Source organism: Felis catus, chromosome B4 (genome assembly GCF_018350175.1).
Source record: "Felis catus isolate Fca126 chromosome B4, F.catus_Fca126_mat1.0, whole genome shotgun sequence".
In the NCBI taxonomy this organism is placed as follows: Eukaryota; Metazoa; Chordata; class Mammalia; order Carnivora; family Felidae; genus Felis; species Felis catus.
Window position 1 is genome coordinate 141,322,730 of NC_058374.1, and position 27,912 is coordinate 141,350,641.

The 27,912-nt window shown below is 66.1% G+C and overlaps 1 protein-coding gene and 1 long non-coding RNA gene across 2 annotated transcripts; both read left to right on the plus strand.

Annotated features, from left to right (window-relative positions):
- Positions 1 to 4,396: 4,396 nt before the first annotated feature.
- LOC109502002 lies at positions 4,397 to 5,755 on the plus strand. The gene is made up of 3 exons (XR_002160324.2): positions 4,397 to 5,092; positions 5,200 to 5,368; positions 5,644 to 5,755. It is a non-coding gene; the product is annotated as an uncharacterized LOC109502002 (long non-coding RNA).
- An 8,622-nt stretch (positions 5,756 to 14,377) lies between these two features.
- Positions 14,378 to 17,502, plus strand: PIM3 (Pim-3 proto-oncogene, serine/threonine kinase). The gene is made up of 6 exons (XM_023257647.2): positions 14,378 to 14,747; positions 14,862 to 14,971; positions 15,076 to 15,126; positions 15,210 to 15,579; positions 16,124 to 16,300; positions 16,385 to 17,502. The coding sequence occupies exons 1-6, from the start codon at positions 14,663 to 14,665 to the stop codon at positions 16,570 to 16,572; spliced, it is 981 nt and encodes a 326-aa protein (XP_023113415.1). The 5' UTR covers positions 14,378 to 14,662; the 3' UTR covers positions 16,573 to 17,502.
- The last annotated feature ends 10,410 nt before the right edge of the window (positions 17,503 to 27,912 follow it).

The following is a 27,912-nucleotide window of genomic DNA, read 5'->3' on the forward strand; positions in this document are numbered from 1 at the left end:
TGTGTTCGGTGAAAGAAGCCATCACAGAAAGACAAATCCTGTGTGGTTTCACGTCTACGGGAGGTACCAGAATCTGGAGTGGTCAGATTCACAGAAGCAGAGAGTAGAGACGGTGGTGCTGGGGAGGGTGCTGGTGGGGGGGGGGGGTGAGCGTCTGATGGGGAGGGAGTTCCAGTTTGGGAAGATGGAGAAGTTCTGGAGACGGGTAGTGGGGTGGGTGCACAACAACGTGAATGTACTTGGTGCCCCTGAACCAGGCACTTACAAACCGTTAGCTGACCTGGCGAATCGTCTGTGGTGTAGATTTTACCCGGTGAAAAAGCTGCTGAGTTAGCGGCGGGCAGCAGCCCCGAAACACAAACCTCGGGGATTTCCACGTCTGCGACCAGCTCACGGCCAAACACCTGCCCGGCACAACGTAAAAAGGAGAACATTGACGATACCGATTTGACAATTCAGTGTTGCTTTACTCCGAACGTGAAATAACAAATAACAAACAACCACGGCTAGTTGAGAAAGACACCACGGAAAAAAGGAAAACGCTTTCCTTTCTAGGTCCTTCAGTGTCCCTTCTACGGGCACTGGAGGGGGGAGCGGGGTGCCTCCCGGGGTGGGGTGCCTGCTGGGGGGGGAGCGGGGTGCCTCCCCGGGTGGGGGGGGGAATGCCTGCCCGGGGGAGAGCGGGACGCCCACCAGAAGCCTCCCCAGGCTGGCAGGCTGCTCTTGCCTGTGGGCAGAGAGGCTGGGAAGGGGTCTGGGAGGGGCTCCCGCAGAACCGCGTTGACACGAGAGCCACGTCAGCACAGGTGGTCAATATAAGGACGGTCTGGGGGTGACTCACGTGCAGACTTCTGCCGGAGGGGCTGGAGGGCTGGCAGAGGTCCCACGAGGTCCCGCCGGGTGACCCCGGGCACAGCCTTCTTGTCATTTCTGTCGTCCAAACGGCACAAACGCTTGTGTTCGTTTCTGCTGCATTTAGTAATTTGGATATTGCAACATGCATATTTTAAAAAAAGGCATTCCCTGGGCGTGTCTGCCCCCTACCTCCCGGACTTGGGAACCCAGGTGCCCGGGGACCATCAGGGAATGTTCTGGGTTTCTCTCAGGCCCCGGGCCCCGGGCCCCGGCAAGGAACCAGAGCTGCCTGTGGTGTGCAGGGTGCAGGGGTGAGGCCTCCGCAGAGAAACAGCTGTGAGCGGGCGCTCTCGTTAGCGCGTGGCTGTGTGCGCTGCATGTTGAAATGGCTGTGGAGACCGGGTTAAACAAGAGTAATGATTAAAATTAATTTCACCCGTTTCTCGCTACTTTTAATTACCCGAGTGGCCCACATTCACCTTTCATCTGGTGGCACCTGTCTAGAGGGCCACCCTCTGCCACCGGTGAATTAGGTCAGCTCCTTTTCTCCCCCTAATGTCTCCAGAGGGCCCTTTGGGAGGGGGGTGCGTCAGGCCCCCAGCCCCATCTGACGAGCCCTGATGGCCCCCCCCGACCCCCCCCCACCAGGCAGTGTCCTCCCCACCTTCCCGCTCCCCTCCCCCGACCCGGCCAGCTCTTCCCCCAGAAGCTGGGGACCGGGAACCTGGGAGGAGGCCTTGGGGGTCTCTCAGAACCCCTCCCGCGTGCTCCTCGGATCTGGGCTGGGGCAAAGCCTCACGGGGGCAGGGGAGACAGAGGAGGCCCAGTCCCAGACGGCAGACACTTGGGTGCCCCTGGCCTGAAAACCGCCACCCAGGGGGAGGCCCCTGGGGGCACCGAGCAGCTCTGGGCCTGAGTGAGGTTTTCCTAGCAGACGAGGATATGTTCTGAGGCCGGCTGGGCTATGACCCCGGCTTCGTGGCCCAGAGCGGGGCTTTTCCCGAGAGCAGCCGGTACCTTCCGCCGCGGCACAGGCCCGAGGGACCCGGGTGTGCGAGGGGCTGGCCCGGCTCGGGGTGGCTGCGAGTTCAGGATCTGGGGCTGGCTGCCTGGCCGAACGCAGGTGGGGTGCCGTCTGCCCTTGCAGTGCCCCCGGGCACGCGCACACACGCTCACGGACGCGTGCACACACTCACACGCACACGTTGGGGCCTCCTGAGCGGGGCAGCCTTCCAGGGAGCTCATCTGTCTTGTAGACGCCCCGCCCCCTCTCGGGGCCCCACCAGCCACCCCAGAGTGTTGGAAAGATGTCCCCCATCCGGGGTGCGTCCTGGGCTTAAGATAGGCCCCCTGCTGGATCCGTTGGGTCTTGCGCACCTCCCCCCTTCCCCCCCCCCCCCCGCCACCCCACAGCGGGCGGCACAGCTCAGAGACCCAAAGCAGCGGGGCTTCCGTGGGACACCCACGCTGGCCTGGGACTCAGCCCCGCCGCAGCCTCGGTGCCCGGCCTGGCCTGAGAGCCGAGCCTGCCAGGGCGTGTCTCCCCACAAGGTGCGTCTTCTCTTAGCCGCACCCTGCCCTCTGCCCGTCCAGGGCACAGACTGGGCCACCCAGGTGAGCCAGTGCCAGAGGTGGGCAGCCTCCGGGTCCAGTCGCCACGAGGGTCCAGCGTGGCCAGGCCTGGGGAGACCCGCTAAGTGACAGAGCCCACCGCCACCAGGCAAGGGCTTCTGCCAGGGTCCGTGTGGCTGCAGAAGCATCCGGGCCTGGCAGGGGTCGAGGCCGCGCTCAGAGGGGGAGACTCCGGGCGTCTGGCAGGGGCAGCTCCGGCTGGTGGCTGTGCCCTGGCCCTGCCTTCACCCTCTTTGCTGGCCCCGCGCCACGGCCGCCTGTCCCAGGACACCGTGTGCAGCCGGAACAGGGCGTGTGTTTGCTCAGGGCGCCCCACGGGTCCCTGCTCGGCACCCAGGAGCCTCAGCAGGCCGGACAAGGGCCCATTGTGTCCCCAGCTGCCCCTGCCCCACAGCCACAGGCCACAAGGCTCCCACCGGGTCCCCCACCCCCCCGACTCCGCCCCCGCCTCCTGACCGCACCACCCACCGTCTCCCCGCTGCACGCCCTGGCCTGTGCCCCTAGCCTGTCCCTCATCCCAGTCCCCGACGCCCCTGACAGCCCACACCCTGCCTGCCCGCTGGGCCCAGGCCTCCTGGATCCTGATCTCCGGAGCCGCTCCCTGCCTAGACACCACCTGGTGGTGCATCCAAGTGCCCCGGGGCTGCCCCCCTCTCCTCTCCTCTGCCCCACCCAGGGCGGGAGACCCTCTTAACCGACTGTCCCAGGCAGGGCAAGAGCAGAGCAGAGCCCCTCGGGCCGCAGGGGCTTCCCACTGGAGGGGGCCCGAGAGGTGGCAATTGCTTGGGTGGGTCCAAGGGTCCTGGGGGTGGCAGGGGACAAGTGTAGGCCCTCGGTGCCCTCTGTCAGGCTCGGGGCTGGGGTCCCTTCATGGGAGAGCCACACTGCTGCCCAGCGAGGGGGGCGGGGCTGGCTACGCCGGCCCAGAGAGGAAGCCTGTGGGTGAGGCCTGGTCATGAGCTGTGAGGGCTGCAGCGGCTCAGGCGTCGGGGCCTCGGGGCTTCTCAGTGGACGGGGGGCTCGTGGGGGGGCCACCTGCACCCCTCCGGTGCAGGGGCCAGAAGCGGTTGAGGGGGGCACCCGCAAGCCAGGATGACCTAAATGGTCCCAGTGACAGGTGGGGAAAGGTGTCACCATCCACCACAGGGGAGCCCAGGGGACAGGGTGAGCCACGGGACAGGTGTGTTGTTAATGAGTCATCGGAGCAGCTACCTAAGCGACAGGGATGAACTGATGCGGGCACCCTGCTGGAGCGACTTGGGGTCAGTGGGTCAGCCCCACCAGGGGAGGACCCAGCTGGTGCACCCACCCACTCAGGGGGGCGGGCACACGTGTGTGATCACACCCCCCCCGCCACTCAGCCGCATTTGGGGGTCTCCACGGTCCCCCACTGACCCGGGTCTGCCCTCTTCCTGCTCCCCTCCCCCTGCAGCTGTGAGGCTCCTCCTGGGCCCGGCCCAGTGAGGTCTCAGGTGGGGAAACCAAGGCTAGAGGTGAAGGAGGGGGCGGACATCCGTGGGGCAGGCTTGTCCGACACAGGCCAACAGCCAGCCATGTAGAACCGGTCTGACCGTGTGTGTGTGGTGGGGGGGGTCATGTCCACGTGCGCACGTGCGCTGGGATCCTGCCAGGAGGCAGGCGGAACAGAGGCCGCAGCGTGCGTCATGGGCAGCACCCCAGGGCCCCCGCCCAGCGGCAGATGGCAGGGCTGGTACCAGGCAGCAGAGCCCCGAAGGCCGGGCCAAGGGGGGGGGAGGGGCTGGGAGGCAGCCGCTTTGCTCCCCTCCACAGGTCAGAGACACAGAGACAGGTGCATGGGAGGCCATATGTGGCCCGGGGCCTGGCCACCGGGTAGTTGCCGAGACGCCCTCTGCGTCCCTGCCCTGGCTCTGCCCACCCCACCCTCAGTCCTAGGTCAGCCCGGCCCGTGCCCTCCAGACCCCCGTGCTCGCTGAGAGAAGGCCGGCGTCAGTGTCGACGCGCTGCCCTGCGTCGGCACGCCTGCGGCCACGGTGCCCAGGCTGCCCGGACGCCGGCCCCCGCCCGCCTCCCTGAGAGCGCCGCAGCCCGGCCTGCGCTGGAGTCACCAAATCCTGGAAGGGAGACTTCAGGACCGCAGACCGTCCACAGAGGCCCTCTGCCCGGCGCGGCCCAGCCCGCCCCTCCTGCCCCAATCCTGGGCTCCTTCCCGCCACCCTGTCCCCGCAGGCCTCGCTAAGACACCTCCCCTTGGCCTGGCTGGCGTCCCTCTGCCCCCACCTCCTCTCCCAGCCTCCTGGACCCTAGATCGTCCCCACGGGAGACGCCCCCCACCTGCGCCCTGGTGGTGCTGGACATGGGGAACGCCAGCCGGGGGCGCAGCCAGCCCCTCCTACCCGGCCTCCGGGACTCGCACGGAGCCCAGGCCTGGCCACCCGCCCCAGCTCCCGTACCTCCCCTCCCCTGGCTCCTGGCCCAGTGAGCCCCAGCCTCAGGCGTCTAGCCTGTGATGGGGCGGCAACCGCGGCCTGGCTGGCTGTTTGCGCTCCTGAGCCTCAGTTTCCCAATATGTAAATGGGGAGCAAGAGGAGGACAGCGTGCCCCATCTCTGCCCTGAGAGCCCCAGGTGAGGAGAGGGGTGATGGGCGGGTCCTGCGCAGAGGTGTGGCAGTGGCTCTCTGCCTCCCCTCCCTGTCCTGCCCCTGCTCACCAACAGATACGCTTCGGCCCCAGGAAGGATGCCGGTACCTGGAATCCAGGACCCGAAGGACGGCCCCCAGGCCTGAGCTAGTTCCCGCAGCTGCCCCCCCCGCCCCACTTCAGGCCGACACGCACCCCGAGCCTGCCCAGCCGGCCCTGCCCTGGTCCGGGGCTCCGGGCCTTGGGAAGAGGCAAAGCCCAGGTGAAGCCTGGATGGGGGGATGGGAATGGTGTGTTTTTGTGCCTAGAGGTCAGGGGGCATCGGCAGAGGGTCTGGGTGCTAGGAAGGGGCGGGAGACACAGAAGCGGGTCACACCAGGCTGCAGGACACTATGGGCACCCTACCCACCCAGCCCGTCAGGCGCCTCCCCACCCACACCTTCCCCTAGCGGCTCTGTGGGGGCAGACGGCGCTCCCAGGAGACCCATCTTGCAGCTCAGAGAACTGAGGCCCGGTGGCTCTGTCTTTCCTCCACAGGCGAGAGGGAGCCACTGAAGGTTTCCAGCCAGGGAGTGGTGTTCGGAAGCAGGCTCCAGAGGTGTCCCGAGAAGGAGGGCCAGCGGGGGTCGAGACCAGCAGAGCCTGGGCGCTGGGGCTGGGGGAGGGCCGGGCGGGGGTGGGGTGGACACCGGGGCCACTGTAGTTGGGGGGGGGCGGCTCGGCCCTGGGTCCCAGAGGACCTGCCTCACCGGCCTGGGAGGGACTCCAGGGCCGGGTCGAAACACCGGACTGGCAGCGCGTCCCAGAAACCACAAGTCAGCGGCTCCCCTCCCGCTGACGCTGCCTGGAAAGCCACTCTGGGAACGCCCCGGGTGCGGCACAGAGACGGGGGTGAGAGGGCAGAGGGTCAGTGTCGGATATTGCCTGGGGCCCTCAGGGGAAGGACCGAGTCCCCAGGGTGGGGCCTGGGCCGGAAGGGAGGAGCCTGGCCTGGCTGCGAGTGGGGGGCACCTGCAACGCCCCCATCGGGTCTCCCGGGCAGTGCTGGGTGATGACAGGCTCAGCGCGGAAGCCCCGGGGGTCCAGACCCCCAAGGGGCTGACGCTGCTGTGCTGTTGATGAAGGAGAGACAAGGCCCCCGTCTGGAGCCCAGCCAGGCCCTGGGGGGGCCCCAAAAGGAGGTAGAGGGGGCTGGCACAGGGTCCACTCTGGGCCAGGTTGGCTCTTAGGCACCTCTTGGTTCCCCCCCACCTCCGGCCCCCTGCGCAGGGCTGCCCCCCGGCCCTCCCCCACCGTGCCCTGAGGAAACTGTCCCCCCAGGGCAGTGGGGGGGAGCCAGGCCCACAGGAAGCAGGAAGGGGGTCTGGGCAGGGAGGCGCTGGTGGCTTGGGATGGGGAATTTCTTGGGCGTAGGGGAGCTTAGCCAGGGAGTAAAAGCACAGAATTCTTTCCATTTCTCTGTGGTGACTCAGTAGCTGTTCCCCCCCTTCCCACCCCCTACCCCGGGTGACTGCGTCAGCCCCCGGAAGGCGCCTGACCTCTAGCGTGGGGTGAGCGCCCCCCCCCTGCTGTGCTTCAGCCCAACTTCTCTTCCCAGTCAGGTGTGGCCTGGCCCAGCTCAGCCCCCACCCTCCACCCTGCGCTGCTCTCCCCACCCCCCCCACCCCCCCCCCCCCCCGTCCTGGTCCCCCACCCTGGCCACACCCATCTCCAACCCAGCCTGGACTCCAGCCTCCAGGCTTTTATAGGGTGCTGGGCCCTGGATCCCAGCGTGGGTGCCAGTGCCGGCGGGGGGGGGGGGGGGAGGGTCCACACAGGGTCTGCGAGGCCCTGCCCACAACCCCACCGTGACTCAGTTGTCCTGCTTCGAGCCAGGGGGCTGCTCCACCTGCCAGGGTGCCTCTGCTGGCTGGGAAGGGGCTTGGGAAGACAGGGAGCACACATGATAAGGAGCCCCCGTGCTGGAGTGCCCACCACGGACATCTGGTCACCACCTGCCTGGTCCACACGGGCTGGCTGGCCTCACGCACACAGACCCGTGTGCTCACCTGTTCACAGTGCTTTACCTATCGTCTGAACCCTGGTGCAGGCTGACCAGCCACTGGGGAGCTCTGTGCTGTCCTCCCAGCCAGACTGGGTCCCTCTAAGCCCCTGGGCCCCAGAATACCTGGGGAGCCCCGCGGTGGCCCAGTCCCACTTGGGGGTCAGCAGGAGTGAGCAGGGGGACGCGGGATGGGGGCATCTCCTCACCAGAGGCCTGTTCAGCTTCTGCGCTGGCTGGGGTCCTCCCTGGCCCTGCCCCCCCTTCCACTGTCACTTTCAGGAACAGGGGAGTGGCCTTGAGGTGGAAGCCAGCCCAGCTACTTCTTTTGAACCAGATGCTCTGTCCAGGTCACCTCCTGCCTGGGGACAGAGACAGGGCCTCGGTGGGCTCTCTGGCCGCCCCCAGTCTGGGTTGGAGCTTAGACTCGGGGTGGGGGGCAGAGCCACAGCAGCCCCAAACCCTTTCTCCTTTACCTGCCCTCCATTCCCCCTCCCCACAGAACAACATGATAAGCCGGGAAAGTCCTCTAGCCCAGGCTTGGGGCTCAGGGTGGCCAGACCGTCCTCTTCCTCCCTCACGGGTGCGGCCAGCAGCCCCTGAATACTGACCTCCCGCAGCGGGCCCACATCCTGAGCCCCCACACTCCTGCCGTACCTTGGGATCCGAATGCCCACGTGCCTCTCAGTGCCCAACCCCGGCCGGCACTGGGGACGCTTCCGGGAGCCAGACCTGGTCCCTCTGGCAAAACCCGCAGTGAGGAGGGTCTGGAAGGCTAGATGGGGCCTCCTGGGGCTCACCTGGCAGATGTGCTCTGCCCTGCCCAGCCCCGCTCCGGCCTGCGGCCCCCGGGGTCCGGCCCCTGCGCACGGCCCGGGTCCACCCCCAGCGGGCACGGAAAGCAGGGGCCGGCTGAGTCTCGGGTCCAAGGGTGCTCGTGTGCCACCTCAGGCCTCCAGGGTGCTGAGCACCTCACGGGCCTCAGCCAGTGCCCGTCTCGCCCTTCAGCCAGGAGCAGAACTTTGGGCCACACTGGACCTTCCTTGGGACCACTGACACGCCTGGGCATCGGGGACTCGCTCCAGGCTGGCTATTTCCGAACCATTAAAGGAGAAGACCCACAGTGCTCCCCGCCTTACGGGCTCAGAGCTGTGTGGGTGCTGCCTGGGGCCGGCAGGGAGGGGCCAGCTGAGGCCTCCCCTGAAGTTCTCCCCAAGCCTCACCCGTTCTTGGGTGGAGCCCCTGCCCTCGCAGTGACACTCTCCCGTGCGCTCGGCTGGGCCAGTGGCCACCCGTGGGCTCATCCTTCCTGAGGCTTCCCCCTCAGTGTCCCCGAAGACCACTGCTGTCCCTGCTGTAGTACAAAAGCAATGTCCCCACAAGGGCTGCGGTGGGGGTATGTGAGTGACGGAGCACAGCGGGCATGCAGGAAGTGCTCACTAAACGCACATATCCAAGGCCATACTGTGTCCCGAGCTCATGTTTGCCGTGACCAGGCCCTCAGGGGGTCTGTGCTCCGGACACTCTGGGGGTCCATTTGCAGGGGACAGTTCCTCCACGACCTGAGTGTGGTCTGAGTGGCCTGGGCCAGTCCTGGGACTGGCCCAAGACTACGTCATCACTGCTTGGGCCCCGGGGCCTCAAGGTCCCTGAATCCCTCCGGGACTCAGAACACCAGCCCCGTCCGCTCTAGAGAGACTCCCTGACTGGCTCCAAATGGCACAAGTCCGGTCCCCACACCTTTGGCCCCGCTGTTGCCCCAGCCTGGGCCCTGGAGGTCACAGGTGCTGAGAGCCCCCCACGCCCTCCCTCTGTTCTCGGTCAGCCTTGGAGACCCGGCTGAGTTGGGCCTCCTCCTGCAGGAAGATCCCACATGGGACCCACTGCCTGCGTGGATCCTGAACCCTGGCCAGTGGGAGCTTCATGCAAATCAGAGGCAAACCCAGGCAGAGCCAGCTTCTGGCTCCTTGGGGATCACCCTCATAGCCCCTGCCACACCTCACCCTTGTCTGCATGCTGGAGGTTGGAGTGGAGTGGGGCGACGGTCCCGTCCAGCCTGGACGTCATCCACAGAGGCTGCAGGACTTTCCCTGGCTAGGTTCTCAGAGGCTGCACCCGGTCCTGGGGGGACAGGGTGTGGGGTCCCCGCAGAAGGTGGCACGGCCACCCTAGCCCCTGGGGCCCCAGGCCAAGCAGGAGGGATGTGGGACAGCCCTCCCCTAATCCAGGCAGGGCTCCTTGGCCTTGAGGTTCTCAGCATGGTGGGGGTGGAGCTGCCCGGGTGAACTGGGCCCGGTCCCACGTCTCCCGGTCCCGGGGAAACCCCTGACTCTATCGATGAAATCCAGGGTCCGTGCCCAGGACAACAGACGGAGACCCCGCAGTCATGTCCATCAGAGGCCTCCTGCGTGCCGTGGGAAACACCTCACAGGCACCTCACTGGGTCCTCCTTCCGGACCCACACGAGGGTGATCAGAGTCCCCGCAGACGGGGAGGCCCAGGTGAGGAGAGGTTGGGGATGTGCCCATGGTCCTGGCATGGGCTGGTGGCAGAGCAGGGACTTGGCCTGAGGGGTGGGTGGGGACCAGCTGAGGCTACTCAGCTTGGGTCAGAGGGCGGTCCCAAGGGAGGGAGGAGAAAGGCCCTAGCTAAGTGGCCGGGGAGCTGATGCCCACCGTCCGGGGCCAGCCTGGTCCCCGTCGCTGGCCTGAGGGTCTCTGTGGGGAGAGGGTTTCTGTGGGCAGATGGTCACCGTTCCCATCACCGCCACCCTCAAGGCTGGGCTTGGGGTGTCCAGTCGAGCTGTGCTCGGGTCAGCTCTACTGGGGACCTGGCCCCTCCCCAGGTTAGGCCTGGACCCTCCCCCGGCTTCTTCCATTTTTCAGGCCCTGCCCACCAGAAGCAGGGGCAGCCGTTGCCAGGCCTGAGGGGGCTCGCTGGCTAAAGGGTCCACGGTGGCGTGGGTGTGCCATCAAGAGGGGGCGACAGTTCTCGAACGCAGGCCGGCCTTGGCCGGGGGTCAGGCCAGACCGGGGCCCCCTAGGCAGGGAGGCCAGAGTTCACGCAGGCCACCGCCGCCCACTGGCTCCCACGCGTTTTCACCCCACCCCAGCCCAGGCCCTAGCCCCGGTTGCCTTTGGGAAACGTTACAAAACCCTGGCCCAGTCCTGCTGGCTCCCCTCCCTAGCGGGTGAGAGGCCACAACGGAGGTGAGGCGAGTGGAGGCCGGAGGGAAGGCCCTTCCGCCTCATCCAGAGGCCCCTGCCGCGGCTTGTGCAGGCGCTGGAGGAGGGGCCGGGGGCGCCGGGCTGTGTCACCGAGTTCTCAGGGCCCAGCTGGGGGCTGGGGCGGGAGCGGGTGCTGGTACAGAGCCGGGTGTTGTCTGGGAGCCAACAAGCCAGGTGTGCGGGCCCGGGAGAGGACAGACCCGGGAAGGCCAGGGGTTCCTGCAGTCAGAGCAGAGGCCAGAGGTGGCTTAGGGTGGTGGCTGTGACCGTGGGCCAAGTCACCGGGGGTAACCCTGCCGGCCAGGGCAGTCCTGGTGGCAGCATGCTGGCAGAAGGCAGGAGCTGGAAAGACGGGTTGCAGAGGAAGTAGAGACTGGGCTGTTGGAGGCTGGAAGCAGGGAGGGGGTCCAGGGGGAGCACGGGTGGGCTGGTGGGGGGCGGCTAGGGAGATGGGACAGAGGCATGGCCTAGGTTGAGGGGTATCTCGAGGCCAGGGCAGGGCCGAGCAAACCTGTGGGGTGTCAGGGACAGCTGGAAAGGGGCAGATTGAGGAGGACTTAGTTGTTGGTACGGGGACCGGGGTGGACGAGACCACCAGAGAGCAGGGAAGAGGGCCCGGGGGAGGCCTGAGGGGGCCTGGAGGCTTGGAGGGCAGCCCCCTGTGTGTGCCCTCCCTCCCCGCCCCCCCTTCTCCAGCTCTGTGGGCATGTTCAGAAGCGTGTGAGCGAATGTATGTTTGCACAAGTGTGTCTGTGCGGGGTTTGTGTGTCTGCAGGAGACACAGGGTGTGAGTGACCCAGGCCATCTTCTGTCCACTTCCCTCTCCCTTCGTTGTCCCGGAGACGAGCCTGGCTCCAGTCACCATAGCAACAGTGCAGCCCTCCTGCCAGCAGGGTAGGGTGACCCACAGGCCGGCTGTTTCCAGCACCAGGGGCAGGGACCCTCTCACAGGGTCTGCCCTATGGAAGCCGGCTGTGGCTGCCACTCTCGGCAGGATGGTCCCGGGATGGAGACACCCTTAGCACGCTGGCCTGACCTCCGACGCCTTCAAGGGCCACGGGAGGCCAAGGGACAGGGCCTGGCTCTCCGTGGTCGGTGGGGCAGCAGGCTGAGGACCCGGCACCTCAACCCCAGTCGAGCCCACCATCTGGTGGCCTCTCCTGTCTGTGAGCAGAGTTGTCCCCAGCTCTGCTGCTCATGGAGGTCCTCGCCTGGGCCACACCTGCCTGTGGGTTCCAGAGCTATTTTTAAGGTCCACCGGGTAGGCCTTCAAGAAACCAGGAGAAAAAAACCAGCAGGGACTGGCATTCTACATTGCTGGTGGTGTGGGAACCAGACCTGCAGGGACGGGATGGCCTGGGGTCATCTCCAAGAGCCACACCCAGGGCAAAGGGCAAAAGCTCCTTGACTCTGATCCAGCTTTGCACCACCCCTACCAAGGAGGACAGAGACTCCACAACTGGGAGAATCCCTCGGAGCCTCGTCTGCCAAGCTGAGAAAGGGGTGGGTGGTGCCCCACTGCAGGGAGGGGCGGGGAGAGGTCCCCGGCACCCGGCCAGAGTGGACCTGGGGCCCTGGGTGGCTGCACAGGCAGAAATACCGGCCCCCTGCCCACTCCTCAGGCCAGAGGGAGGCTGAAAGAGACCTTGACAGCCATGGACAGGCCCTGGTGGAGGGTCCGGGTCCAGCACGATCCCTCGCAGAGCTCCCAGTCGGGGAAGGCTACGCACACACCGGCCCACACGTGCACACACACACAGGGTCGCGCGACAGCACACGGGCAACACACAGGGCGGTGTCTACAACAGATAAGGGCTGTGAGAAAATCCCCACCCCAGAAAAAAGGCTGCCTCCTGCCCCGTCCGCTACCTCCCAGACGAGGCCAGCAACCCCTTCCCCACTCCTGGAGCCTTCCAGAGGCTTCCACAGATGGCCCAGACCACCCTCAGAGCTTGAGGGACTGTAGACAGGACACATATTCATTCCACCGCTTTCTGAAGAAGTATGAGTGAACCCTGCTCTGAGTTTGGGGAGACTCGAGGTTTTCAGACCAAGACCCGGGAGCTGGGGGTGGGGGGGTGCTCCGCCCCTGGGATGCTGGCCTCCCAAGGCTAACTCCCAAGATGAGGGACGCACAGGGCACACGGGTCCAGGGCATGTGAGGAGGACTGGCCTGGAGATTCACACGATGGACTGGGGCACACCAGAGAGGCCACTGGAGACATCAGCTCCTGTCGGTGGAACCAGGCCCATCTCAGAACCACACCTTGCCGTGGTTATCACCTACACCCAGGACACCCTACATCATTCCCACCCTCCCCAGCCCAGCGCAGGCGGAGGCCGGGTCCAGGAACCCATTACAGCCTGACCTGAGGTTTACTACTCTCTGGCGGACGGGTCCTGGGACCCTCTGCTGGTCCTCGGGAGGACCCACAAGTGGACGATAGCCCCACAACAGGTGCTGTGTGGATTTGGCTGAAGGGGTGGGCTCCTGCCCTCTACCTTGGATCTGACCCTGTGGGGCCCCCTGCCCCCACAGGCCCATGCTGCAGGAGGACGGTGGACAGAGTTCCTGTAGCAAGAATCTGAGAGCTGGATCAGTGAAGGGCCTACTTTCTGCCCTGGGGCCGTAACAGTGGCAGCGAATGGCAGTGAAGGGGGGTGGCTTGGGGGAGGTTGGGTGTGCTGCGGGAGCCAGCGGGCCAGCCCAGGCCCCTGAGGCCCTTGAGTGTGCATCCTTGGGGGGCACACCTGAAGGGGACCCCAAATGGGCCTGCAATGATTAGACCCCAGGCTGGACGGCAGGGTCCACAGAGAGCACCTGCCAGCGCCTCGGCCCCTTGGCTCCCCCAACCCTCGACCCCCTTCGAGACAGCGGGCTGGGGGGAGACTGCGCTACTGCTACTGTAACTGGCAGACAGCGGCTCACATTCGAGTCCTGAGCAGCTCAGGCTGGTGACCTTGGGCCGAGGTCAGCAACCTTCAAGGTTTGACCACTCCACACGGGTGATTCTGTGTGGTACTGAGGTCAAGGAACAGGCTCGGGTCCAGACTACAGCCATGTGTAGTGGTCAAGGTGGAGTCCCTCGGAAAGGTGGTCAGCAGCTGGACCTGGAGAACAGCCAGGTGGGCGGAGGGCAAAAAAGGGTGCTCTAGGCATGGGGACAGCAGAGCAAAGGTTCCAAGGAGGGGATGCGTGGTCAGGGACCTCAGGCTGCGGGCTCGAGGTCAAGTCCCGGTCAGAACAACGGCCCCGGGGTGAACCGGGGACGGGGGGGGGGGGGGGTGAACCGGGGACGCCGGAGACAGGGTCAGCGCTTCGCCCGCGCCACGGGCTGCGATCTCCAGAGCGCAGCCGCTGAGCGGGGGTCCCCGAGAGGGCGGCACTGCCTCCTCGGGCTGGGCGCGGAATGCCGGGGCCCACGGGGTCCGGGGCCCACGGGGGTCGCCTCCAGGACTCCCGCCTCTGCTCGGAACCCTGAACCTACAGCAGCCCGCGTGGTCTAGCTGTCCGCTGGGGACGCGGCGGAGGGGGGCGCGCGTTCTGCGGTTGACCTTCCCCGGCAAGGCCTGGGGCGGGGCTGGTGAGTCCCTGCTCCGCCCACACACCACCATTGGCCGGGGCTTCGGGGCCCTTTGAAAACCCCGACTTCTATTGGCTCCCGCAGCCCCGCCCCACACGTCTCGGCCGCCGCCCGCGCAGGAGCTGCGCGTGCGCGGTGTGTGTGTGCGCGCGCGCGGGAGGGGGGGGTGACGTGTACCGCCACGCCACTCTGTGCGCCTCCGCGGCTCCACTATAGCGAGCTAGTTCCGGGCGTCTCTCCGCGCACCCCTGGCCCACCAGACCTCGCCAAGCCCAGGTGGAGGCGCCCGGCCCGGCCAGGCCGTCGTCTCGGCCGCCCGCGCGCGCCCCCGGGAGCGCCCCCGGTGCTCAGACCCCGCGGAAGGGGGCGGGGTTCCGATCGCCCCGCCCCCGCGGAGGGATACGGTCGCCGCGGCCCAAAACCCCGGGGCGAGGCGGCCGGGGCGTGTGAGCCGCTCGCTGCTGCGCGCGCACGCGGTCCACGCGCGGCTCGGCCCGGGGCCCCTGCGCCGCGCGGACTGCCTCGCCCGAGCGGGTCCCCGCGCTTCCCGCCTCGCCGCCGCGGCCGCCTCCGTCCGAGGCTCGGGGCTCCGCGCGGCGCCGGGAGGCCGCCCTCTCGCGTCTGCTGCCGCGCGGGGAGCCGGGCCGGGTGAGAGGCGGCGGAGAGCCCGGGGGCCGCGGGCCCGCGCCCCGCTGCCGCCCGCGATGCTGCTCTCCAAGTTCGGTTCCCTGGCGCACCTCTGCGGGCCAGGCGGCGTCGACCACCTCCCGGTGAAGATCCTGCAGCCAGGTGCGCGCGGGGCTGGGGGGCGCCGGGGGCGGAGGAGCCGGGGCGCCCGGGCCGGGGGAGGGGGACCGGCACGCGCCGGGCCGCACCAACCCCACCCGCGCGCGGTCCCCACAGTTAAGGCGGACAAGGAGAGCTTCGAGAAGGTGTACCAGGTGGGCGCCGTGTTGGGCAGCGGAGGCTTCGGAACAGTCTACGCGGGCAGCCGCATCGCCGACGGACTCCCGGTGAGTCGGGCCGCCGGGCGGACCCGGGTTTCTCGCCCACCGCGCGCGTCGTCGCGTGTCTTCGGGCCTGACCACTCGCGTCCTCCCCCCACCCCCGTCCCCAGGTGGCCGTGAAGCACGTGGTGAAGGAGCGGGTGACCGAGTGGGGCACCATCGTAAGTGCGGGCGCCGTGGGGCGGGCCGGGGCCGGGGTCGGGGCCGCTGCGGCGCGGCGCGCGCTGACCACCGTGTCCCGCAGGGCGGCGCGGCCGTGCCCCTCGAGGTGGTGCTGCTGCGCAAGGTGGGCGCGGCGGGCGGCGCGCGCGGCGTCATCCGCCTGCTGGACTGGTTCGAACGGCCCGACGGCTTCCTGCTGGTGCTCGAGCGGCCCGAGCCGGCCCAGGACCTCTTCGACTTCATCACGGAGCGCGGCGCCTTGGACGAGCCCCTGGCGCGCCGCTTCTTCGCTCAGGTGCTGGCCGCCGTGCGCCACTGCCACGGCTGCGGGGTCGTGCACCGCGACATCAAGGACGAGAACCTGCTGGTGGACCTGCGCTCCGGCGAGCTGAAGCTCATCGACTTCGGCTCGGGCGCGCTGCTCAAGGACACGGTCTACACCGACTTCGACGGTGAGCGCGCCGGCGGCGGCGGGCGGGGGCGCCCGGAGGGGCCGGTGACTGTTGGAGGCCGCGCGCGCCGGGAGCGGGCTCGCGGCGGGCGGGCGGGGGCGGGGCGCGCGCGGGTGTGCGCCGGGAGTGCCGGGGCCTCCCCCTGCGCGGGGGCGGGGGCCGCGTGCGTGCCGCGCGGGGGCGGGGGCGGCGCCGCAGAAATCCCCGCATTGCGGAGCGCGGGGAAGCCGGGGCCGCCCGCCCCGCCCGCCTCCCGAGCCTCGGCTCGCATCTGTTTGTTGTGAAACCCGAGCCCTCGCTCATGTGACCCGCTCCTCCCCCGGCCGGGCGGGGTGGCTGGGGAGGCCGCGCGCCGGGTTTTTCCAGGGTGATGACGGGCAGGGTTTCGTTCGAGGCCGGCTGCCTCCCTGCCTCCCGCGGCCCGGGCCTCGGAGGTGACTCGGTAGAGCGTAGAGCGCAGGGTCTCGGTGCTCGTTCGGTGGGGCGCCGGCCCCCCTACCCCCCATCCCCGGGCGGACGTCCTAACCCGCGTGCGTCCCCCCAGGCACCCGGGTGTACAGCCCCCCGGAGTGGATCCGCTACCACCGTTACCACGGGCGCTCGGCCACGGTGTGGTCCCTGGGCGTGCTGCTCTACGACATGGTGTGTGGGGACATTCCCTTCGAGCAGGACGAGGAGATCCTGCGAGGCCGCCTCTTCTTCCGGAGGAGGGTCTCCCCAGGTGCGTGCCGGCTGCGGGGAGCGCGCGGAGCACCGGAGCCCGAGGAGCCCGCCCCCTCCTGACCGTCCCCCCTCCTCTCCGCAGAGTGCCAGCAGCTCATTCAGTGGTGTCTGTCCCTGCGGCCCTCGGAGCGGCCGTCGCTGGACCAGATCTCTGCACACCCCTGGATGCTGGGGGCGGAGGGTGGCCCCGCAGAGAGCTGTGACCTGCGGCTGCGCACACTGGACGTGGACGACGGGGCCAGCACCACCTCCAGCAGCGAGAGCTTGTGAGGAGGGGCCCGGGCCTGGCTTGTGGAGCCAGAGGGACCCACCCCACCCGGGCTGTCTGCTTCCTGCACAGGCAGTGACCTCTGACTCCTGGTGACCTTTGCCTTCGGCACCGGGCTGTTTCCTTCGCTTTGAGTGCCTTTTCGAACGCTGCTCTCGCGGGACTTGGTCTTTTCAATCTCTGTCTGTCCAAAGACGCTCCGGTCCAGGCGGGGTCCCGTCCGGCCTGGCCTGGGCAGGTGCGGGGCCCCGAGACCGTCCCTCTCTTGTGCTGCTCCGGGAGGCAGGCCTGTTGGACTGTGTCGGACCAGGAGCATGTCCTGTGGCCTCAGCTCACGGGGGGCACGGGGCCTCTGGTGCCCGCTCCCCCCCCCCCCCTTCCCGCGCCCGCCTGTCCGTCAGTGTTCGTCCGGGCACGTCTGTGCACTAGCAATGCAACGTTGGGGCCTCCACCGCCTGTGCGCGCGCACGTCTATTTATGGTCTGACCCTGAGGAGGGCTATTTATTGTTTAATTTATTTGCGGGCGTTCCCTCCTCCCGGCGCCCCCACCTTCTGCAGGCCCCGGGGGTGGGGGTGGTGGCCGTGTGTGTGGACCCCAGGTCCCGGTCCTACCTGTGTCTGTCGGAAGGTGGACTTGTACAGTGGCTAATTTGGGGGGAGAGGGTGCCTCCCCCACCTCGTGGCTCTGCGCCTGGGCGTGGGGGGGGTGGGGGTGGGGTTTAAATTATTGACCTTGTACAGTCCGCTTGTTGGCTCTGGAGGTTGGGGGGGTGGGGGGACAGAGTCTCAAGCCTTTAATTTATTGTAGCAGCTGTCTCTGTAGCCCAGGTGCATGCGCACCGTGGATGGGGTTTCTTTCGGTTCAAAAGTGAGATGTCTGGAGATCCTATTTTTTATACAGGTATTTCAATTAAATCGTTTTTGTATATAACAGTTACTCCGTGTTTATGAGGCGGGGAGGCTGCGGGGAGGTTTGGAGGAAGGGGCCTGGGGTCTCTGGGCAGCCCCCTCCTCGTTCTGTGGGGAGGTAGCACATGGTGGGGACCTAGGCTCTTTCCTTGGCCTCCTTGCCACCCCGTTCTCGCCCCCCACTCCCCAAGGGCAGGAGGCTGTGCTATCAGGGTCTTCTGGGAGGGGGCAGGGAGCCCCGGCCTGGGATGACGTTGTCACCGCTAGTCTGGAGGCTGTGTCTGGGGGTGGCCACAAGGGGACCTCCGGTTTCTGTTCCCGGGGATGCCCAGTCAGCCGTGGGAGGAGGAAACGGCCCTTGCTCAGGCCACGTGGGCAGAAGCGTCCAGGGAGAGGCGTCCGTGCTGTTCCATAGATGGAGGGAAGGGGTTCTGAAGGATAAGTAGAAGTTTGTTGGGTGGAGGGTGTGAGAAGACATTCCAAGCCCAGAGAGCAGGGGTGGGTGGGGTCAGGGGGCAAGTGCTGGCTGGTTGGGCCTTGGCCTGACGGTTGAACGGTTAGGGTGGAAGCCGCGGCCAGATTCAGATGCGGAAACATGGGCGAGACACCACGCAGGGCAAGCTGAGCGGGGGTCTGGTCACGTCCCGCCCCTCTGTGGGCCCTCTGTGGGGCCATCTGCTCAGCAGCCCCTGGTGATGGGACAGCGGGGCACCTGCTGGGTGACCGTCTTGTGTCCCGGGTCCCCGCACACAGCTGGAGGCCTGTCCCTGTGTCCCACAGCCCAGGTGCCAGCCATGTGCCTGTGCTCAGAGCACGCACACCGTTGTGTGCCTGCCAGTGCGTCCCTGGGAGCACAGAGTGAGATAAACGGAGCATCTTGAGACCACAGGCAAGAGCAGACAGGAAGTTTTAGAAAGCAGAGCTAGAGAAAGTGAAGGGGGGGGGGGGGACCGTGGTGGGGCCTGGGCCCTGCAGGGATTCAGTGGGTGCTTGGGGCCTGCTGGGGCCTGGCCGGCCTTTCCTGAGGAATCATTAAGGCTCAGGGGTCCCCAGGGACCCCCGAGCAGCTGCATGAGGCAGTGGGGCTGCGTGGGGAGACAGTGCACCTGTTCCCTGGCCCTGGCCACCCCCTGACTCGCTGGGGCTCTCCGTGCTTCCCCCACCCTCTGCGAGGACAGGGCCCTTCAGACAGCCTTGCCCGTGTGGGCTGGAGCTTGTTGGGGGAACACTCGGAGAGTTGAGCGTGGTGTCTCTGCGGCATTTGGGCCTCCGCCCTCTACTCTGGTGACAGTGACTCATGCGTCCCTGTGATCCCAGCCCCCCACTTGCCAGCTGAGGATGCTGGGCCGGTCTGGGGCACCACCCCTCGCCCCTCGTCCACCCATCCTCCTCTGTCCATCCGGCCACCCACCTAAAGCTCCAGTAATCCTTCACGGAGCTCATCCTTGTGGGGGACCCCAAGTCGGGCGCTTGCAGAGGGCCGGGGCGCTGAGTGCAGCCTGTGGGGAAGGCGTAAGGTCTGGACGGCCCGAGGAAGGCCGGTCCCCGGTACAGCGGGTATCCTGCCCACCGGAGGCACCTTGTGAGGATGCTCAGGGACACGGGGTCAGAGGCACGTGCGCGGGCAAAGTCCGGAGGTGAGTGGGGGAGGCTCGCCCTGCTTGTTGAGCGCGGAAGCCCCCGCAGGCCGGGCCCGGGCCAGGGGGACACACTGTTCTACGTCCCCGATCCCACGTGGTGAGGCCGTGCCGCTGGCCCAAGGCCGCCACCCACTTATCTGTAAGGCCTGAACGTCCCAAGTCTCCAGGACATTCAGGAGGGGCCTGGGGGACAGTGTGTCCCTGAGTTTGCCCCTGGCACAGAGGGCACAGCGCCATGCCGAGTTTGGGCAACGCTGCCCTCCTTGGGGTCCCTGGCGGTCAGGGGCTCTGCCAGCCTCACCCGAGGCTCCTCAGCCCTTCGGCCTGTGTGCCCAGTGACACCTCTGAAGGTGTGGCAGGCTCAGGCTGGCGCCGGGCAGACGGCCCGGAGGGTGGCCATCGATGGGTTCATGGGTGTGGCCACATGGGACGCGGCCCCCTGCCTGCGGCGGGGAGGCCCCTCTGATGGAGGGGAGAGTAGGCAGGGAGAGGGTGCTGGCCTGCGTGTGTCAAGGCCAATAGGGAACGTGGCCTCCGTCTGGGGCCCGAGGGTGGGCAGAAGGTGGGGGACTGACGCCGCCCATGCGGGGCCACCTCCACTTCCTCGGCCCGGCCCCGCCCCCCTCTGCCTCAGTGTTGACTGAACAAGCCCGGGCACCCCTAAAGCACCCTCCCCCCTACCTGGCCCGCCCAGTCCAGGGCTAGATGCTGTCTGTACTCCCAGTTCCCAGCTCCAGCAGGCAAGGGCTCAGCCAGGTCGTGCCTGCAGAAACTGAGGCCCAAGTGGCAGGGACCTCCTGTAGGTGCTGGAGTAGGACGCTGGCCCCGCTGTTGTGTCCCTGCACGTAGTCGCCGCTGAGAGCCAGGCTGGAGGCTGGGGCGGGGGGGGGGGGATGGTGGGCCTGGCTGCATCTGGGCCCCCAGGACCCCGGAGAGGCGGAGGGTGCAGCACTGTCCGAGGGGCTTTCCCAGCCCCTTCCCGAAATTTCCGAGAATCCGCAGTGGGCAGAGCTCCGGGTCTGAGGCTCAGACAGAAGCTCAGAGCTGCGGCTGAGGCAGGCCCTGCCCTGCCCCAACCCTGCCACCCCTCTCTCTGTGTGGGCCCCTCACCCTCCTCCCTGCTCCTAGACACAAGCCTGGAGCTCGTCAGGACCCGAGGGGCCGGCCTGCCCCCTGCCCCTCCACCCCCCGGGCCCTGCACTCCTGGCCTCTCCCTGCAGAGGGAAGCGGGGCCAGTTCCCTCTGCCCAGGGGCTTGACTGTCCTGTACTGGGCTGGTGCCCATCTCGCCGTCTTTTCATATCTTGGGTCCATTTAACGTGGAGGGTTCTTTAGAGCCACTGGGTTGAGTTCCCAGGTTCCATCCTTCAGGGACTCCGCTGGGGGTGGCGTGGAACCCAGAAGTCCTCATGGAAGGAACAGAAACCCCGAGCGGCCGCCCACCAGGTTCTGCCGTCCGCTCCTCCGGGCCTTCCCTCCTGGAGCGCTCCCTGTGCTCTATTTGTGGGCGGCTTTGATGGGTTTGCTCATGGCCAGGCACTCTGAGGGCGGCTGGGTGGGTGCTGGCTGTGCCCACAGGGTCGGGGGGAGGCGTCGGAGGCCGCCCCTCCTGGGCCCTCACCCACTGGCCTGAGACCGGCCCGGCTCCCGGACGAGAGCGGCTGGGACGCAGACCCGGGTCGGAGCCGTGTTAAGTTTCTTTTCTCCGGTGCAGCCCCCCAAAACGAAACCTTGGCGTGGCTTTGGTGCCAAAGCTTCCCAGAAGAGGAAGTGATTCCTGGCAGGGGCCCCGGAGCCCCACCTGCCCCTTCTGGGCATGCAGACCCCAGCTGGCATGCTAACGTGGGAGTCCCCATGCTAACGGAAGCCATGCCAGGAGGAAACGTGAAGGGGGCAGTTGGGCCTGGGGCCGGTGGCGGAGGCCTGGACGGCCAGGGGCCGTGGGGCCCGGTGGCCAGGAGGGACACCCAGATCAGGGGATGCCCGCACCACACGGGGCCCCGGAGGAGGGGGCAGGGCCGCGCGCCCCCTCTGCAGGCGCCCTGGCCGCTCTGGAGAAGGCCTCTGGAGGGGCCCAGCGCTGGGCATGGGCAGGCCTGAGGTCCTGGGCAAGCCGCAGGGAGGGTGTCGGCCAGGCCTGGCTCCTCTCCATGGAGCTAAGGGAGGGGCCCCCATTCATCTCCTGACGCCTGGCTGTGGGTGAGGGGGTGCAGGACGCACGGGGAAGTGCTAGCCCTGGGGTTTCTCGGGGGGCCCTTCTCCCCTCCGGAGGCCTCCGATTAGGGGGGCCGGGGGCTCTGCCTTAGCCTCTGGCACATGACTTCCAGGCCGGCCGGCTTTCCAGGCAACCTTGGCAAAACCCCGGGCTTCGGTTACACAACTGACCCCTGGAGTTCCTGGCAGTCAGGCCTGCCGGGCAGGGTGGGGGCAGGGCCTGCCCCTCCAGCACTGGTCGCTGCCCTCCTCCTGGCCTGCTCCCTGCGGGAAAGCTCTTCCTGGAGGCTGGGCCCCAGATAGTGGCCAGGAGAAGGTGGGCAGGGACGGGAGGTCCAGTCCTGGATCGATGAATAGGGGCCTCCTTGCGGGGTGGGTCACCTGTACCCAACACCGAGTGAGGAAACTGGGGCTCAGGGTGGAGGAAACTGGGGCTCAGGGTGGTCAGGAACCCCCAGGTGGAGGAAACCGGGGTTCGGGGGGGGTCAGGACCCCCCCCAAAGGCCACAAGCAGCCGAGTGGACCCATTTCGTCCAGGAAGGAGGAAGAGGTCACCCTGGGGCACAACCTCGTCTTCCCAGCACGGGACTCGGAGGCGAGCGCCCTCTGATCTGGCCTCTGGCCCCGTCAGCTGTCCTGCTAGGAGGCTGCCAGCCCTGATCTGAGGCTCAGGCCAATGTCATGGGTCCCGGCCACCCGGCGGGAAGCACCGTCAGGTTTCCCTGCCTTGCCCACCCGTACTGCCCTGAGGTCCTCACCCAGAAACGCTGTGCTCAGTGACCCCCACCCCACTGGCCACCTCGGCAGGGGGGAGGGGTGGAAAGCAGAGGGGCCGGTGCCCACGGCCAGGCCCAGCCCAGTGGCCTGGCTCTCCTGTTCCTGGGGCCCCTGGGGCCTCTGCCAGGGCCTGGGCTGCTGGCCCAGGGCTGGACCTTGAGGATGAGAAGGTGCCTGTCTTGCAGGTGGCAGGATCTCTCTGGGTCGCAGATGCCCCTGGTCCTGGGACCCAGAGTCCAGGAAGGGCTGGGAGGCCCCACCTACTGGGCCAGGCCAGCCAGGAGTCAGGGATCCCGGGCCCCTGGGTGCTGCTCCGGGGGGGGGGGGTGCTCCTCCACTGTCTGGGGGCCAGGAGCCCGGGAGGCCCACATCAGCACTTAGGCCACGGCGCGGCCTGCCCAGCAGACACCCCACGTCCTAGGGAGCACGTGTGCTGGGGTCCACACCCTCGCCTCGAGGTGCGCTCCAGAGGTGTGGTCTACCCCAGGGCTCCCGGCCTCCCCGCGTCGTCCGGTTTCTGCTCACCAGGCGTCTCCCACATGAGCTCAAAGGGACATTTTCACTCCAGAGAGAACCAGACAGTCCAGATTCCTGGGGGCTCACCTCTGCCAGAGGGGCAGTGACCCAGGCACGTTGGCATGATAGGTTTAGGATGTGACAGACAGGGCAGTGAGTTTCTCAGGGGTCACCATCAGCTTCTCTGCAGAGATCAGGGAGAGGGGCTCTGGGAGCGGGTACAGCAGGTGCAAAGGCCCAAAGGCAGAGAGAGGAGCCCAGACCCGTTTTGCTCCACGAAGGAGCAGAAGGGCACGCATGGGAGGGGCTGCAGAGTTTCCTCGGGGCGCACGCGGCTCAGGGCTCCTTCCCACGCCCGCTCAGCAGCCTGCATCCCCCCAACAACCTGCTACAGCAGGGCCAGCTCCGGACCAGAGTCCGGGGCCGGCTGGCCCTCCTGCCGCAGCTCTGCCCCCCTCACTCCTCCCGCGGAGAGGCGGGCGCCGGCACAGAGCAGGGGTGGCAATCCCGCACGTGGGGTGCCGAGGACCCCGGCACCAGGGCCCAGAATGGCAGAGGGCATCCCACACCCGGGGCCCAGAGGAGGCCCCTCGGCTAGCCCGCTGACCTGGGCTAACGCGGAAGCAGGTCAGGGGCTGCTGCGGGGTCCCCGAGTCCAGTTCGGGGCAGCCCCCTCAGTCTCCCCTCTAGAAAGGGCCAGGAGAACCATCGGGCCACAAAAATGGTACATGTATGCCCACGAGGTGCGTGCGACGTGCCTACCGTGTGCACCTGTGAGTGCACTCGTAGGTGTGTGTGCCTGTGCACGTTCCAAGTGTGTGTGCGCGTGGGTGTGGAGAGGGGGGCGCCCGTGTGTCTGTACGTTGCACGTGTGTGTGATGTGGCACGGTTTGTGCACACGTGTGTCCACGTGCGTGTGCACCCAGGCGGAGCCTGCTGCCGAGACTTGGGGCGCTCTCCACCCCTAGTGACCCACACACCCCTCAGAGGCGTGGCAGCACATGGGGGTGGGGATGCAGCGGGGGAAGAGAGGAGACAGACCAAGGGGCCAGGCCCTGCCCCCCAGCCCCCCCCCCCCTCCCAGCTCTGGGTAGCAGTGCTGTCACCTGTGAACCAGGCTCGTCGACCTCCCGGAGCCCTGAAGTGTGTTCAAGAACATCCCTGGGCCCCTGCTGGTTCTCACAGAGTTCACGGCCAGGGAGCCACCGTGAGGGCACTGGGGTCATAGGAAGCAGGGGTTCCCAGAGGGCTGAGATCTGAGGAGGAGGTGGGGTCTAGGAGCCGAGGGGAGCTGCAGGGTGAGGAGGTGGGCAGTGCAGGCTTTGGGGGTGGGGCAGACCGGGCCAAGTCCCCTCGGAGGTGGGGGGGGATCTTCAGCGGCCGGGCCGCGTGTCCTCGGAGACCAAGCTGGGGTGGGTTCGGGTGCTTTGGAAGGTACAAGGTCGGTGACACCCAAGGAGGGATGGAGGCCTGAGAGGACCCCGTCCGCGCACCCAGGCAGCCACCGCCAGCCCACAAAGGCCCGCTCTGGTTCAGGCCAGTGCAAGAGACCCGGCCCGGCCCGAGGGGGCCTCTTGCCCGTGGTGAGCAGGGACTCGAGGCCCAGGGGCAATCGGGGACTCAGAGCTAGGCCCCACTGACCTCCCCACCCCCGTGCTGGTTCGTCTGTGGGACATTCTGTCCCCGTTCTCACCTCACGCGGCCACCCGGCCCGGCACCTGACCCCCATGCCTGGCTGCGGCCCGCAGCTATCAAGAGCTGATGGGCGGATTAGCCGTGGGCGCCCGGAGCCGGAGCCGGGGCGCTGGAACCAACAGCGGCAGCCCAGGGAAACCGGGGTCCGGCCACCACCCCGGTGTGGGGGGAGGGGGGAAGCAGGCGGAGGAGGACCAGCTGGCACACCGTCTCCGGGACCACGAACCCAGCCCCCGCGAGGGCCTCCCTGGCCCCACGACCCACAGAAAGCCTGGTTCTGGGTGCGCTGGGTTCCCCCGCCTGACTCCCGCCTGGGCAGAAAGGGGCTGGAGATGGGGAACCCGGGGGCCCGTGGGGCCCGCCAGGTTCCAGGAAGGCAGGGGCCGGGGCACAGTAGGTTCGCGTGGCCACGTGGCCAGGGCGTCTGTCACCTCACTCCCCGGCCCACCGCAGCAGTCCCGTCTCTGGAGGCCACGGGGCGGGAGCGGGTGAGCCCCGGCCTGGAGGCAGGTGTCCTGGGAGGGCAGAGCCCAAGGCAGCTGGGGGGGTGGGGGCACTTGTGGCCCAGGCCTCGGGGCCACGTCCACCGCGGCCTGTGCTGCTCACCCAGCCCCACCGTGGACGATGTGCCTGGCGCCTCCCTGGGGCCACACCCCCTGGGCCCTGCTCCCCACTCCCCGCGGGCCCCCCGTTTCTGCTCCCCTCATGCCCGCCACTCAGCTGTGCCCATCCGGGTGGGCAGCTGCCGGCAGGACCCGGTCAGACGCCCCCGACCTCCTCTGCCATCAGAGCCCAGGTGACGACACACGGGCCCTGCCCACCGGCCGCGACCTGGGGGCCCCCCAACCTCTCTCGCCCCTCTGGTCCCACACGGGGAGGCAGGCAGGGAGCAACGGTCCAGGTCTCCACGTCTCTGAAGGCGGGCACGTCCTGGGCCTGGGGCCTTCTGCTCCCTCCAGCCAGGCCGGCCCGGGCCCCATCCTCCGCCCCTCCCCCCCCACCCCCCACCCCCCCCCCCCCGCAGCCTCCAAACTGGCCAAGCTCTGCGAGGTCCCTACAGAGGAGGCCCAGTGTGCAAGACGGTAGACACACCATGTGGTGTGCATGTGTGTGTGTGTGTGTGTGTGTGTGTGTGTACGGTGTCTGGTGTGCGGTGAGTGTGGTGTGTGTGGCGGGGCGGGGCGGGACGGGGAGTGGGAAGAGGTGGTGTTGGAGCTGTGATCCAGGAGGGCCTCCCGGAGGAGGAGGTGGTGGTGGTCCTGAAGCGGGTGGGGAGGGGCAGGAGGGCCCACAGTCCTGGGAAAGGCGGGTGGGGAGTGCTCAGCGCTTGGTGGCCCCGCGGTGCACAGGGGGGTGGACAGGGTGCTGGGGTGGCCGCCCTCCGGGGGGCGGGGGGAACGTGGGAGGGACGGTCGCGGCGCAGACCTCCACCAGGGCACGGCCCCAGGGGCAGGGTCCAGGTCAGGCTCTTGCTTTCAGCTAAATTTTTAATGAAAAACTTCTTAAACGCATGCTCTGAGCCACTTTAAAGATTGCTCAGAGAATTAAACGGAAATCTAAAAAAGAAAAACCCTGAGAAGTATTTTTAAAACAGCCTTATTGAGGTGTAATTTACATACCATAAAATCCACCCACTTTCAACAGTTTCAGTGATCCACCCACCGTCCAATGATTTTAGTAAATTTACCCAGTTGTGCAACCACCACCACAGTCCAACTTTAGAACGCTGCCCTCACCTCCAAGGTCTCCTGGACCATCCACAGCCACCCCCTCTCTGTCCTCACAGACTTGCCTCTTGCACACGTTCCACGCACACAGAATTGCGCCACGTGGAGTGTTTGCTGTCCGGCTGCTCTCAGCGAGCATAGTCGTCCCGAAGTTCGCCCGTGTTGGTTCCCGTCATGATGCTTCATGGTGTGGATACACCACACGTGGTTTGTTCACCAGTCGATGGGTATTCGGGTTGTTGCCACAGGGTGACTATTACGAACGTAGCTGCTGTGAACCTTCATGCACGAGCTCTTGGGTGCACACGTTGTCGTTCCTCTTGGGTAAACACCTGGGAGTGGAATCCTGGGTCGTGTGGTGAGTTTATGTCAACTTTGGAAGAAATTGGCTGCACGTTTTACTTTCCCGCCAGCGACGTAGGAGGGTTCCGGTGTTTCCGTACCTTTGTCGACACTTGCGTCGGGCCTTCCTCGTGGTACAGCCACCCTGGTGCGTGCGAGGTGGTGACGCGTTCGCTTTCAGTTTGGATTTTCCTAGTCACTACTGGTGCCGAGCATCTTTGCAAATTGGATTAGACGTTTCACCAAAGAAGATACCCGGCGTTCCTCCTCCTTCCTTGATGAAATGGCTAACTTTTTCTTGCCTATTTTTTTTACTTGCTCGGTTGTCTTATGATTACTGTTTTAAATTTTATATCTGGTTTTAATTGTTGTAAAATACACCTAATAATCTAAAGCGTACGTTTGTCTTGTATTTGAGCGGCAAGTGTCCTAAAGACAAACCCCTTATTACTTCTGACCTGCAAACATTTTATCCCAGTTTCGTTATCTTATCGTCACTCGAAGCACAGAATCTGCGCTATTGATCAACTCGGATTCATCTTTCGTGGAACCCTGCTTTTGGCGTTGCACCCAAGAACACTGCCTGTCTCAAGGTCACAAAGATTTCCTCGTATGTGTCCTTTCAAAAATCTTATAGCTTTAGATCTTACACTCGGGTTTATGGTTGATTTCGAGTTAATTTTTGTGCGGCGTAAGGTAGGGGTCCAAATTCTGTTTTTACATGGGTTTCCAATTGTCATAGCGCCACTTGCTGAAAAGAGCATTTTCCCCCCTTGAAAGCCGTGGCACTTTTGTCAAAAATCAATTGACGATAAATCTATGAATCTATTTCTGGACTCTCAGTGCGGTTCCATTGATCCATATGTCAATCCTTATGTCAGAAGACGCTGTGTTGATTGCTGTTACTGTGTAGTAAGTTTTCAAATTGGAATGCGTAAATTCTCCAACTTTGTTTCCTTTCAGAATTGTTTGGCTGTCCTGTGTCCTCTGCATGTCCATGCAAGTTTTACGATCAGACTGCTAATTTTGCTCCCCAAACCCCAAAACACTCATTTTGAGAAGGATTGCAATCAATCTATTAATCAATTTGGCAAATATTGCCACTTGAACAATATTGAGTTCTCCAGCCCATTAACAGTGGGTGTCTCTGTATTTATCTAGATCTTCTTTAATATCACTTAGAAATGCTGTGGAGACGCCTAGGTGGCTCAGTTAACCGTCCGACTTCGGCTCAGGTGGTGATCTCATGGTCTGTGGGTTCGAGCCCTGCGTCAGGCTCTACGCTGATAGCTCGGGGCCTGGAGGCTGCCGCGGATTCTGGGTCTCCCTCCCTCTTGTTGCCCCTCCCTCGATTGTGCTCTCTCTCTCTGTGTCTCTCTCAAAAATAAGCAACAAAAAAAGAGAGACACTTGAGTGGCTCAGTCAACCATCCGACTTTGGATCAGGTCATGATCTCCTGGTTCATGGGTTCGAGCTCCACATTGGACTCTGTGCTGACAGCTCGGAGCCTGGAGCCTGCATC